General features: G+C 45.4%; 1 protein-coding gene across 5 annotated transcripts in view; it reads left to right on the forward strand.

Moving 5' to 3' along the window:
* Positions 1 to 13,791, forward strand: part of Btk29a (tyrosine-protein kinase Btk29A) — a 259,480-nt gene that overhangs the window by 11,009 nt on the left and 234,680 nt on the right. For all 5 annotated transcript variants that reach the window (XM_076422491.1, XM_076422492.1, XM_076422493.1 and 2 more), the window contains one exon: positions 4,988 to 5,255. In XM_076422491.1, coding sequence (XP_076278606.1) covers positions 4,988 to 5,255 — 268 coding nt within the window. The remainder of the gene's footprint in view (positions 1 to 4,987; positions 5,256 to 13,791) is intronic.

Genomic DNA, 13,791 nt, shown 5'->3' on the forward strand with positions numbered 1-13,791 from the left:
GCCATTCGAAAAGAGCTACCCGTATTACCGGTTATGCACCCTCTTTCTCTTTCTCTTCCCCTACCACTCCGGTTTTCCAATAGCAGGGGCTAAAAATTGTTCAATTTGTCGCGCGTGTGCGCGATGAGCCGAGAGAGATGCTTCTCGTGACGACGAGCAGTAATTTGTCTCGGGCATGTTAGCGAGCTGTTCGAGACAGACACGCTCTTCTGGCGAGATACACTCGCCAGTCGATGAAAGAATTGGCTCGCAGAACGGAGTTCTCGATTCTAGACACCCCTTCATTTTTCACGGACCCCCCATTGTCGCGAATGCTCGTGCACTTTCCGCGGAACCGTTCCAAGATGCTCCAAAATGAAGAGTCCACGACAGGAAGAAGCAGTATCAATCTTGAGAAATTTTTCGTCTAACGGAAACACATTTGCCTCTTCTGACAAGTGCATCTTTACGTACCATCCTTCCTTCCCCATGGACTCTGTAATTGTTCGTCGCTCACGCCTCAGTCCTCTCGTCTTTCTTCGAAACATGTTTCTCTTCAACTCTATTTCAACTATTTCCCAATTTTATATATATTTCTCAATTATCGAAATTATAAAAATCCATTTATGTACGACAGCCTCAATAAGTTTAGTGTTGCCATTTTTATAAAGCAATATTTACCAGATACTTTCATCGCTTGGTAGGGTTTGCGTTAATAATAAATGCGTCCTTTCAAAGAGATTGAACCGAAGCAGTTTTTCATTTAGTTTCCAACTGAAGCAGAACCTTCGGAAAAACATCGAAATTCTTTCGACTGAATTTTTCCCAGAAGACACCTTCGAAGATTGTACTCTGAAGCAGGTTCCTCGATCAGTTTCTTCGCCTTCTTCGATCTAATCGATCCAAGTTTAATCTTCGGTTACGATCCGGTAGCTGTTTCGTGTTTCATTCTCCGTTAATTCGGGGATTCTATCCTGAATGCGAATTTTCTTCATCTTCAGTGATAAAATCGCGTTCGGTCTTTCGTTTCACACACACACACCCACACACTTTCTCTCTCTCCCTCTCTCTATTAATTCCCTTCGTCTTGCCTAAGTGCTTTTCTTGGTTCGCTGTCTCTCATTCTCCCGGCTCTGCTTCCCGCTTCCGTTTCCATCGATGACAAGAGCCGGAGAAAAGGGAATTTGAATCCTTTGACCTCGTTACGTCTTCGGGGATCTGAGCACACAGTACACACATATCCCCGACCCGGGATTTTCCAATTTCATCCCTGGCTGATGGCTTGAAATAAGGCGAAATTAACTTCGCCGTGTAATTCGCGCCTTGAACGGACGGACCGTGAAAGCGGCGAACAGTGAAAAATGTTGATGAAACAGAAACAGTCGGACGTCTGCGCTCTTTGTACAGATCTACGTCTTTAACAGTTAATTAGCACTCTCTCTGAACCGTTCCTGTTCCCGTTCCTATTCGATGGGTGTAGTCGAGAAGTTTATTCAACGCAAGAAATGTAATTCTCGGACAGCGGACTTTTGTATTTTCTTTTTATTTTCTTCCTTAACCCTTCGGGGACGATATCAGTACGTCATACTAACTCTAAGAGTATTTCAAAATTGATTATTAGACAGCGGATCTTTATGCATTCATAACAAAAATGAGTAGGTGTAATTTAAACCAACGAAAACATTAGAAGAATTAAAAAATTCTGTTATATTATTTTCAACCTTTTATCCATATTGACAAAGAAAATAAATTTCCATTTCACTCCAGTTTGGTATAATTCAGGTGAAACATTTTTATTCTGCACATAGATCCGCTGTCTATTGATTATACACGGTGAAATTATTAGACACGATACACTTTCATACTGTATCATTTATTTTCTAGAATTTGAATATGGTTATGGGAAATATATCAAAGAGTCTGAATCACCAACAGATTACAGCAACATCCCTAACATAATAAAATATCCATCATAGAGTAACGAAATGACGATCACCGTCGTTCTCGAAGGGTTAATATGTTTAATAGATTGAAAAAAAATCATTTCCAACTACAATAATCGCGCGATACATCTCCGGAGCGCCTCTGAGAATCGTTCTCGGACGAGCCATCGTCCGAGCGTTCGCGCCCGCGCCAAAAAACGCGCAAAAATATTACAAATTGCAGCGATATTATATCACTTTAACTGCGACCCGTCACTGTCCCGTGCCGGGTCGGCGAGTCCTCGAGGCCGAGTCGTAAATCACCGGCGGCGAGGTTCGGAAAAAGTTTCAGGTCGTCCCTTCCGCGAGGCGATAACGCGTTTTTCTCGGAACGAAGCGAAACTATCCCCGACGAAATAATGAAGAACAACCGTGGAATCGATGCGGATGTTTTATCGCGGCTCGTGTCCCTCCGTTTCACGATCTGGGGACGCTAAATCGCGGCTAAGAGGACACACCGGTGTCTCGGTTTCCCGCCGAGGGAAACTTCAACCCCTTCGGCCGCCATTACTCTTGCCCTCGGTGTCGTTTTTCTCGTTTAATTCCGTCGGAGAGCCCGCCCCACGTTTCTTCGGGGACATCTGGTCAAACAGACTGGTTCCAGTTCGCGTTGTACATGCTGGACCTCTTGTCCCCTGTTAAACGACTCCGAAACTTGAAGAGCTTTTTCTGTTTGGAGATCGAAACCGGGAATTCTGTGGATTTTACTGTATTTTTATTCGTTTGGTAGTATCCCCTTGTTTTTTCACCAATTTACAGTAGGTCAAATATAGTGGGTTGACAGAAAATAATTTCGGTATTTTAAGGTGAAATGATGATCACCTGAAATTGCACTTGGATCAGTTTTTTTTGCGTATAAGGACCAGAAGTTTTATTTTAATTGTAAAGCTATCAGAAAGATGGGAAAAGATCACAGTACAAAATGGAAAATATTCTATTGATTAAAGTTCATTGCTTGAATAATTAAATTACTTTCTTGTCAACCGCGAATAATTATTTCGTTGTTGCTCTGGTTGACCACGCCTCGAGGGCGTGGCCAAGACGCGACGCTACGGAGGAAAAATTGTTCAGAATCAAACCATTCCACCAGCAGCTAGCTATATTGTTTTCCTTAACGATTAACGCTGAATAAAGTTGAAAATCAAGCTTACCCGAACATCACCGGAAAAATCGCTCGATCGGAAACACGGTAGACCTCGACGACCACCGGACAACATAGAAATCAGTCGAGCGATTACGAGTCCCAGAAATGAACCACCGAGACCGTCGCCAATCAACGTCAACGAGCCTAACGCAATTATCAAAAGCGGGAATAAAAAAGCGACGCGTCGCTTGGGAAACAGAGAAAAAAAAATAGCGAGAGCGTAAAAGGTGTATCGATGCTCGATGACGAAAATCTCGCGAGCACCGACGAGCCAACAATCCCGTGGGATATTTACACTTTTGTACAAGCTTGTCAGTCGGCCGCGTTACGTCGTCGGCGCCACTGATTGACAGTGCCATTCGATTTCTTCTCTCTCTCTCTCTCTCTCTCTCTCTCTCTCTCTCTCTCTCTCTCTGTTTTTTTTTCGTCGGCGTCTGTATATTCGATATACGTTGTAGGGAAACAGGATTCCCGGGGCGTTGCATCCGCGTTATCGAAACTGCGGATCAAGATTACACGGGGGATCCAATTCCGGAGAGGCAAGTTCGAGCCACGGAACCATTGTTTGGCTAAACGGAATGCAGCCGCTGCTTAGATCCCTTCCGGTCCCGTCTCCTCGACTAATATTTGCCGGGATCCCCGAGATACACCTATCTCGAACGCGTGGGCGGATCACGCCCACCGAAACGGATCCCATCGCTCGAAGGAAGGTCGTAATAGAGTGTTTGCGAGCGGAGTACTCCGCGGAAATTTGAAATAGAAAAGACCTCGGTGCCCTGGGACATCGCTGCCACGCGACCGAGTCGACATTCGTGTACAAAATGTTTGCGTTCGACGTCGCGAAGAACTATACCTATGTTTGGCCGTCGGCCATAAATTTCTGTCTGTAGAAATAGTTTCACTCCGTTTTATCACTACCTCGATTATTGCACGTACCTCTATATCTTCAGGGCGCCGTCTTGGTCACGGAAAACGCGGCAGAAACCATTTGAAAAGGCATGGCGGCGACTAAAATCGAGTGATAACGCAAAGAGCAAAGTCTTCCCTTTCAGCTTTGACGAAAGAAAAAGAAATAAAGAAAAACGAGGAAAAAATGGAGAGGAAAGCATGAAAAAAAGAGGAAAGAAAGCATAGGTATAAAATGTATAAACGTCTTCCGGTGAAAACGGAAGCGAAGGAGAGTGGCGGTCGTGTGTATATCCGGCCCGCCTTCCGGCCACGTCTCGGCTTCTGGTCTCGTTTCATTTCTTTTGACTCTTTTCCTCCACTCGGTGCCCCTACACGATAACGAGCCGGCATACTGGTTGTTCTATGCCTTAACGGCACCAGGGAACGAGGTAGAATCGCGGTCGATTTCAAACCACTGTGAATTCAAAGACTGGAGACTTCCTTTTGTAACCACCCATTAAAATCTAGTGTACGATTGAAAAAGGAAAAACTATCTTAGCTCGTTCACCCGTTCGCTAACTTGAAAAAAATCATTTTATTAAGAAAAACAAGTTACAGAGACGAAAATAGAGATCTCTCGCCCATTAAAACGAGCCCTTGCGGAAAGGCGTTCGATTTTTATTCACGAAGTTATCACACGATAAACATAGCAACACTTGCTGCTGCCTGGAGATTGGTCAGTTCGCGAGGTGGGGGGGGGGAAGGTTGGGAACGCCTCGGGGTGTGGCTAAGCCGCGACGCAACGGAGGAAACACGGTTCCGAAGTAAAATACCTTGATTCAATGGTAGTATGTATACTGCCAATAAAAGATGGATAGAGTTGAAGAAGGTGTCCCCGCTCGAGGTCTCGTTTCATTAGTTCTTCTTCTGTTCTGTCGACTCTTGGTACTGGACAAGATAACGAGCCGGTTGTTCTCTGTGTGTATGTGTGCAGCGGCGCAAGGAACGAGGTAGAATCGCGGTCGAGAGCGTCCACGTGGTTGAAACGGCGAGCCTCGGGAGCAACGCCGGCGGCGTCGGCGGCGTCGGCAGCGAGGTGGCAGGCAGTGAAGCAGGCACCGGTGGCGTCGGAGGAGGAGGTGGAAGACCACCTGGACTACCTTTCCAGGTGGGCTATCGAGAAGCCGGCCAAGAGTACACGCTCTACCTTCTAGCCGCCCGCGAACAGGACCGCGCCGACTGGATCCGCGCCATCCGTGCTGGTGAGTTGCTATTCTTCTTTTCAATTCTTAATTATCTGTCTCTCTCTCCCTCTCTCTGCTCTTCACTCTTCCTCCCAACTTCTTTTAACCCTTGTGTCGTCAACGGAAATGTATAGATTACTTAAAACCTTCCTGTATTTAACATGTTTTTACAAATTCTCATTACAAAATTATAAATTAATATATTAGCGAGTAAAGAATGGACATTCAGAGAAATTGTGTAATACTTTTTAGAGGAACATTAACAAATTGTTGAAAGAAATACAGTAATTAGGAAAATACAGTAAATTAACAGTTTAATCACCCGAGAATCCTGCCTCTTGGCGTAGTGCACCGTCTTCCCAGAAATTGTTCAGCGATGAACAGAAAAAACGAGTTTCGAAAAAGCTTATGTTTCTCTAATAGAATTTTTGCAGGATTTGAATTAGAAATCGAGGTGAGCTATCTCTCGATATGACAATGCGTTCACGTCAGCACAGCCCGCTATTTATCCGATCTGTCCTGTAGTATTTGCATAGAGTTGCACGGGCAAATCCAGTCTGCATACAGATCGTCCACGGGGCTCGTGAAGCGTTAATAAAGATATTTTCTTTCTTTTTCCGTCGCGCCGCGCCATCATGGACGCGAGCATTAGTTTTATCCTTCGCGTCCACTATTTTCCGCGTGGCCGATCGTCGGACAAAGATGTCACGGTGAATTTTCGCGCGCGCGTCCAGTATTTCCGCGTTCGCTATTCATAACTCTTGTGACTTTTTTTTTCGTTGCAACGACGACGAGAGCCGGCCGTTCCGAGTCTCGCTCGAAAATTTATTTTAACGGTCGGACAAGGCCGAGTTTCGAGTACCGGATAATATTAAATCTCTCTGGGGGGGTGGACAGAGGAGTGCAAGTCGAAATTAGTTGTGCAGAAAAGCGCATACGAATTTCAACGTGCTATCAAGCGCAGGATTTTTAATATTCGGCTGTGTTCGAAATATTTCTCTTTCTCGTGGAAAATCGCGATCAGCAGGCTGTCGCAAATGCAGGACTTTTAATATTTGATTAAGAAGAAATCTTCTTCTTTTTTTTTGTGGAAACGCTGATTTATGTTATACATTTCAACGAAAGTTTGTCTTGCACGCTTCTACCCGTCCCAGCCGTAGAAAAATATTCGCGGAATTGAAGAGCCGGATGAGAACTGGGTTAAAACGATACGCGCCGTGTTTCGCGATACTGATTTTTTTGCGACGCGATCTCGCCTGATTACGGTTATCAATTTTTTCCCGACAACCTCGAAATACTGTCGAAATTTACCGAGGCACTTTAAAGCATGCAGTTCAATCCGAAAGCATATTTTTATTCCATACAATTCATTCAGATCGAGGGATGAGAGCCTCGACCAACTTAAACACAATCTCTCGCTCCATCTCGTTTGTGAAGTCATCTGAATAAAACTTTGTAGGTTTGTGGAACAAGTGAAAATATGATTTTCGATATTCTTAAGTTGAAAGAGTCACGCGTTTTTACCTGTTTTACATGGCCCCGAAAGTTTCGTTTGAACGGCTCCGCCAACAAATCGGAATTCTCGCCTAGTTCCAGGGTAAGGGAATCGCGTTGCAGGAAAATTCGAAAGACGAGCAGCGCGCGTATACTGTAATCGGCGGATGAGGCTTTAACTTTGTTTCTTAAGTAGTTCGTGAAATTGAGGAGGGCTCGGTGTGTCTTTCCGTAGTCGATTGTTCCGTTGGACGAAGTTTCCCGAGCCGTGAAGTAACGTCGTCCGCGACACGACGCAGGAAATTGCGTCGAACGAGAAGACGCGCCGAAAGTTCTGTCGCGCGTCGCATCACGCCGTTGAAATTACACTGACAGAGTTCCCGGCGCTTTCCACGGCTTTTGTTCATGATACGTCGACGCTTGATACCCTATTCATCAACTTCCAAAACGCGTCGAACACGCGGTCCAACTATTCTTACGACGGCGTTCGCCCTTATCCTCGATCGGTTGTCAATTATCACTGTCCAACAAATTTCAACTTTTTTTATGATTTCAATATACTGTTGGGTCCTTCGTATAGAGTTTTTTGCGCCGATTCCGAATCTGTCCTTAATTTTTCTCCTATACGCACAGTTTTTGAAAAACATGGCTTTGAAAAAAAAACATATTTTTCAACTTTAAACAAATATTGTGATGTTATTATAAAAGATATTGAATTGTTCTTTACAGCAAAAGATTCTGTAGACTTTCCCGAATACAATGATATCCAATATTAATACATTATGATTGTTTAAACATGACGCAAAAAACTCTATAAGAAGGACCCAACAGTATATTGAAAACAAATTTGGTGTTGGACAGTGAATTATCGCCTCTTTGTTTTCCTCGACACGCAAGAGGTGCCACAAGCAATTTTATCATTGTTCTGGAGCCTCCATTTTTCCGCACAAAGTTCAATAATGAAGGTACATTGATTTTTAAGGGGCGGCTGTAAAGGGTAGAGTTCGATCTTCAATTCCGCGGCGGTTTTATTCGCGGAAACTATTTTGTAGACTCTGTACAAGCGTTTCGATTGACACAGAGGAAATCCGATAACTCTCGACCGATTATTTCACTCGAAGTGCAATAAAACCGTAGAACAAAATCGTAGATTGATTTTCGAAGAGCGATCGCAAAGAGGAGAGTTCTCGCAGGACCGTTTCAATTTGTACGAGGCAGATTTGATTCGTTATCAGTAGTTCACGTTGGTTCGAACAAACTAATCTCCACCGGGGATAAATAATGTTTCAATAATATTTGGGAAGGATGAGAACGGGCGTGAAGAATAATGGCCGGTCAAAAAAATGGCACATTGTATGGGGGAAAAAGGGAATAAAAGTGGAACCCGAACAAGTTTCGCGGGTACGCATAGAAGTGGGGATGGAAGTGGCACATGGCGGGGGCGGGACAGAGAAGTCGAGGATTCTATTTCCGGTGGTGCCGCGGCCACGAATAATAACCGATCACCTCGGACGAGATTCTTTGGAAACTCGTTAAAAGTTCGAGCGTCCCTCCGCAGCGACAAATCCATCACCGAGCGGGGGATCGCGATACGTCAGCGATATCGGCGATCGATTCGTGTGATTTCTGACGCGAGTTCTGCGCGTGAACCAACCGGGAGGGGACCGAAGGAACCGGCATGCTGATAAGTCTCGTGTCGAATCCCGCGATCACGGCCATATTTCTCGCGGAAAAATTGCCTCGAGTCCGCTACACCGCTCCTCGGCTCCGCGAATCTCTGCAGCTTCGAGCGCGAAAATCATTTCGCGAGTTAAATTGGATCACTGTTGACGTCGATCGGACGGAAAATATAACCGGTGACGTACAAGGCTTGTCGAAAGAGTTTCGTAATGCTGTATCATTAACAAAATATTTCATGGTCCATGAAAAGCAAGATTAGGGGATGAAAGTAGAGATCTTGCCCTTTAAAATGAACCTAGGTACGTTGTTGTACGATTTTTTTCCGGGAATTATTGCGCGAGAAATACAGCGAGACGTTCGGGAGCAGGAGAAGTACAGCGACGCTCTCATTGGCTGGCTACTCGTTCCGAGAGGTAGCGGGCATAGGAACGCCCGGGGGGCGTGGCCAATCCGCGGCGCTACCGAGGAAAGCACTGATAATTCATATCACAACCGAATAAATTGATTTCTAGTCAAGAAAAATCGCGAAATGGAGAATGAATGTCGGAGCAATCGAGGCGAACGGTGAAAACTATTGTTCGCTTTTCGCGTGACAGCCACGGCCCAGTTCAATTTCGCAGTTTCCCGGAGGCCAGGACCGATCCCGAAAAATTCGCGAAGTCTGTGCTCCCTCGGCCTACCGGGAACAACGGGAGCAGTTGGTAGGAGTATGAAACTCGTTTTGCATAGGGAAACTTCGGAAAAAATCGCGGACCGCGCCTTCGGCTGCGGGAACGGCGATAAGAATTTCCTCCGGAATAATATCATTGGACAGAGAGGAATTCCGCGGGGAATCCGTTTCAGAGAGAACAACGAAGGAGCAACGGAGGGAAATGAGAATTTATTTCTTTGAAAGAATGCCGACGGGGCGGCACGCGCTATGCGAAATTGGAGGACAGATCAAGGACCAGGAAAATGAAACACGGCGTGTTTAAAGTGCCGGGACACGCCAGCTCCAATAAGACGGTCCTCGAATAATGAAATGCACGCTTTTCGAAAACATTACCGTGATGTGAAGGGAAGATTACTTCTCGGGGCTCCTGTCCTTCCTTATAATTGTTTAGGAGGATGTTCGAATTGCTTTAAGGGCATCAAATTAATTTTTCATGACGAGTTTAATACTTGGTGCACACTTTTTCGTAAATAAACGACCACAAGTGATTTCCTCCATAGCGTCGCGGATTGGCCACGCCCTCGAGGCGTTCCCACCCCCACTACGTCGCGTAACGACCAACCGCGAGTCACCAGCCAATGAGAACGACGATAAAGTAGCTTCTCCTGCTCTCGAACGTCCTGCTGTGTTTCTCACGCGATAACTTTGTGAAAAAAATCGGACATTGATTTTTAAGGGACGATTGTGACATTTAACATTTTTTAAAGCCCTGTGGAGGACTGCCGAGACAAGTATCGTCGACAAAGGCAATAAATTCGGCATCTTTCGTGGAACATCGTGCGTGGGCGGTGCTGTAGAGCCGGTGGCACTAGCTGGAGCCTCTGACCCGTAGACGTCTTCGGGGTTGGAGGGGCGTTTTACATCCGAGCTCGAGAGAACGAGAAGTGGTTGCTCCTCGGAACACGTGAAAGGCTATTCAAGCTTCTTGCGCGCGGCAATGATCATCTTCACGAGAACACTGCGGCAACATTTGAAATGTATGCGAGCCCGGCTGGGTCCCCGCATGAATCGTCGACTCCTCTCTCTCTCTCTCACACACACACACTCTCTTACTCTTTATACGTCTTTCTACTCTCTTTTTTTTCTGCCGCTTCCTCGCGGAATTGACGTGGTTCGTCCTCAAAGAGACGGAATAACCTGCCCGCGGAAACAACTCGGCTCGTTTCGATAATTGGATCTTCCAGTGACAAACACGCCGTGGAGCTTTTCAGAGCCGGTCTACCTAAAGACACGGAACGAAAAACGCGCGTTGAACAGTCTGTTCTCCTGGTTTTTCTCTCTGGAACCGTGGATTGGGCTCATTGCGAACTACTGGACCGTTTCTGCCTCCCCCACAACAGAGATTCCGCGTGGTTTTTCACCGAAATCGTAATTTCTGGGTCGTGTTTTCTCGCGTTTTGTCGGCGAGAACCCGTCGCACAGTGTTCCTAAACGCCGGTTTTTGTAATTGTAATTTCGCCAGAATATTATCGGGTTTCGAAGTGTTTGCTTTGTTTCTACGGCCGTAGGACCTCGAAACTCCTGCGCGTTATGAATTTTGCAACCGTAATCCGTAATCAGCTATGCTAATGAACGCAGGACGATTTATTTGACGGTCCATGCTCGTTAATACGCTATCCGGCCATGCGTTCCCTCCGACTGCGATTATCTTTAATTATTTCGGGCCATTATCGATGTAGTGGATTTAAAAGCATATTATTGGCACGCGCGGTGTTAATTAATTTAGAGGTGCGTTTCGGAAACGTGGGAGGACCTTGGGATTGATTGCCGGGGTTTTTTGAGAGAGTGTTTCAGAAATGTTTGGGAGTTCGTAATGAATTGTACGTGCCTTCAGAATATCTACATGAGCATACGGATTGTCAAGGGTCGTCATAGTCATCCAGGAGAATTTAGTGGCACTCGGGTGCTTTCAAAGAAAACCCAAGGGTCCTCGAGATCTCTCTCTAGTTTGCTTAGAGGTCTTGTCTAAATCAAAGATCCTCGAACGCTTGCAAAGGGATCTTGGGTTGCCCCAAGGACTTCCACGGGACTCCTATGGCTTGTAGAGATCCCGAAGGAAATTCTCTACCTGCCAAGTCATTTCAAGGAGTCCTCAAGACGCCATTAGAAGCCATCAAGAGCTATCAAGAACCTGCTATGTCCCTCAGAAGAATACAATGACATTTAGATCAGTTTAAAACTACCTAGTGGGTCTTTAGAGACTTCCGAAGGAGTCAAGAAGCCATCAAGAGTCTTTACAAGGATCTAGAGAGCTTCCCAAGAAATTGAGCAGTCATCAAGAGTCTCCAGGAGCCATCAAGTCCTTGTTATGTGTCTCGAAGGAACACAATGACTTGGAATCATTTTAAAAGGATCTACTAGCTCTCTAGAGGCTTCTGAAGAAATCGAGGAGACATCAGGAGACACCAAGAGTCGTCAGCAACTCGTTACATTTCTCGGAGGAACACAATAAGGACATTTGAGAATGAGAAACAGTCATTGCTATATTCTTCAGAGAAACGCCACGACTCCTAGATCATTTTAAAACAACCTTGGCTTTAATGGCTTCCAAACGAGTTGTTGTGCTATCAGGTACTTCGAGAACATTTCACAGGACTTGGAATGATTCTCTAGAACTCATCGAGTCGATGTTCCTCAAAGAGACACTACGGTCTTCGCAGTTTCTCAGAAGAATCTAGCAGTATTTTGTAGACTTCCGAAGTAAATTCTCTAGTATTAGATTCTCTCCTGTAAAATCCTTCGAAAAAGTCTCTCGAACATTTGATTTGGTAAAAAGAAGGGGAAACAAGCTATCCGCCGGCTCGCATCATCTTTATTATCCGCGACATCCGAGGGAGAAGTCACGGAGCCACACACGTGCATATGCATCCGCCCGGTAAAAAGTTCCAGGCAGCGCTTTTAAAAGGCTTCGCGATCGATACCGGCCCTCGAGCAATTTGTCGGCGAGAGACAATATCGATGAGACCTATTGTGCATGACGGCTCGCTCCCAAACGAAAGTGCAAAGTAGTCTGGTTTCAGCTTATTCCTCTTTATCACGCCGGTTCTTTAATTATCCGCGTTCTCCCCTGGAGCTATCTCACTCTTTCTCCCTCTCTCTCGGCTCTGTCTCGTCGAGCTCCAACGAGAACAACGTGGTTAATCGCCTCATTATCATCCGGGGGTCAGTGAATTCCCGTGTTACGACCACCGCAGCCCTTGTTCCACCATTGTCGAGGACCTCCCAGGCTTTTCTTGCGCCCCGAACACGGAAAATTCGACGAACGCGACGCGACGCGACGTCTACACGGTTCTCGAATGGAATAGATAGATTGCCAGGAAATACCGTCAATTGTTTTACCTTTGGATGATAGAGACAGGTGTTCTCGCAGGTGCAATCATATAAATTCTTCTAGAAGTCGTTAGGAAAGAATTTTGCGAGGAAGGTTTTAATAAAATCCCTGAATGACGGAATTCCTTTGAAATCCTCGAGTTCGCTGTGGTCGCAATATTCCAAGATCGTGTACGAACGATTCGTCGGTTTCGCGGAGAAGGCCAGCCCAATTTCGTCCAAGAAATAGCGGGTCAAGAGGAACGATAGCCCCTTGGCGGATGGCTAAAAATTAATTAATCCGAGTGGCTCGTTAGAATGCAATCCGGGGGAAGGTAATAATTGTGCAGCTTGCAGAATCGCTATTTATTTTCGTCTTCTTTTCGGGTTATTGCGCGCGGGAACAGATTGAATGGTCCAGCGACGAACAGAGACGTTCGTGTAAGTAGTTCGATCGCGTATTGCGTCGGACGGGGCAAGTAGAATGCAAGGAACGAAATTAATTAGCGTTTTGTCGGCTACAAAATGCAATAGAGAAACATTCAGAGAAGAAATTTGTTCATGGAAAATGAAGGTCACCTTCGTGTTTATGTCAAGACGAATTCAAGTAATTTGTATGCCATGACCTCGACACGACCTCGAACAAGAATTTTTATTAGTGCATGGTTAGAAAACAGAATCGTCATGTCTGGCCCAAATGAATTTCGTGTGAAATATTAATACCGAATATAACTACTAGCAATTCATTTCAGTTTTAATCGTAGGTTCGAACTGATTTTGCTTTGGTTCGCTCTCTACAAATTACCCGTAGATTCGCGTAGTATATTAAATCAGCTGTGATTTAAACGGTTAAAACGATATCTGAATTACGTTCGCCGAGTTAGAACCGGATTCTAATTAAATCTCCCGGCGGTTCATACATCCGGAGTCAAGTTCGAGTTATAATCTAACCGGATCTACTTGTAGTTCGCGAATTCCGAATTAGATCGCAGTCGGGGGTTAAATTAAATCCATTAATATCGAATTGGCTCGGCCAATTAGACTTTCCCCGATCGACAAACGTTAATCGCAGCAGTTTCGGCTCGTTATTCGATAATTAAACGCCAAAGTCTCGTGTTACGTACGATACAAGACCCCGATTCGATTTTCTAACTCGAGAGGACGAACATCATATCCCGAATTTTGAATATTCTCGATCCCCCGCGGACGCAGTTACAACCACTCAATTAGCAACGTCGAACACACGTTCCCTCGTACTTTCCCCAAGTTATTTACGCGTTTGTAAAGGAAACATGTTACTGCAACCGTGTTACTGCACGGATCCTCCTGTTGCAGAAATCGATATCTAGTGAGCGTACA

Source organism: Lasioglossum baleicum, chromosome 4 (genome assembly GCF_051020765.1).
Source record: "Lasioglossum baleicum chromosome 4, iyLasBale1, whole genome shotgun sequence".
NCBI lineage: Eukaryota > Metazoa > Arthropoda > Insecta > Hymenoptera > Halictidae > Lasioglossum > Lasioglossum baleicum.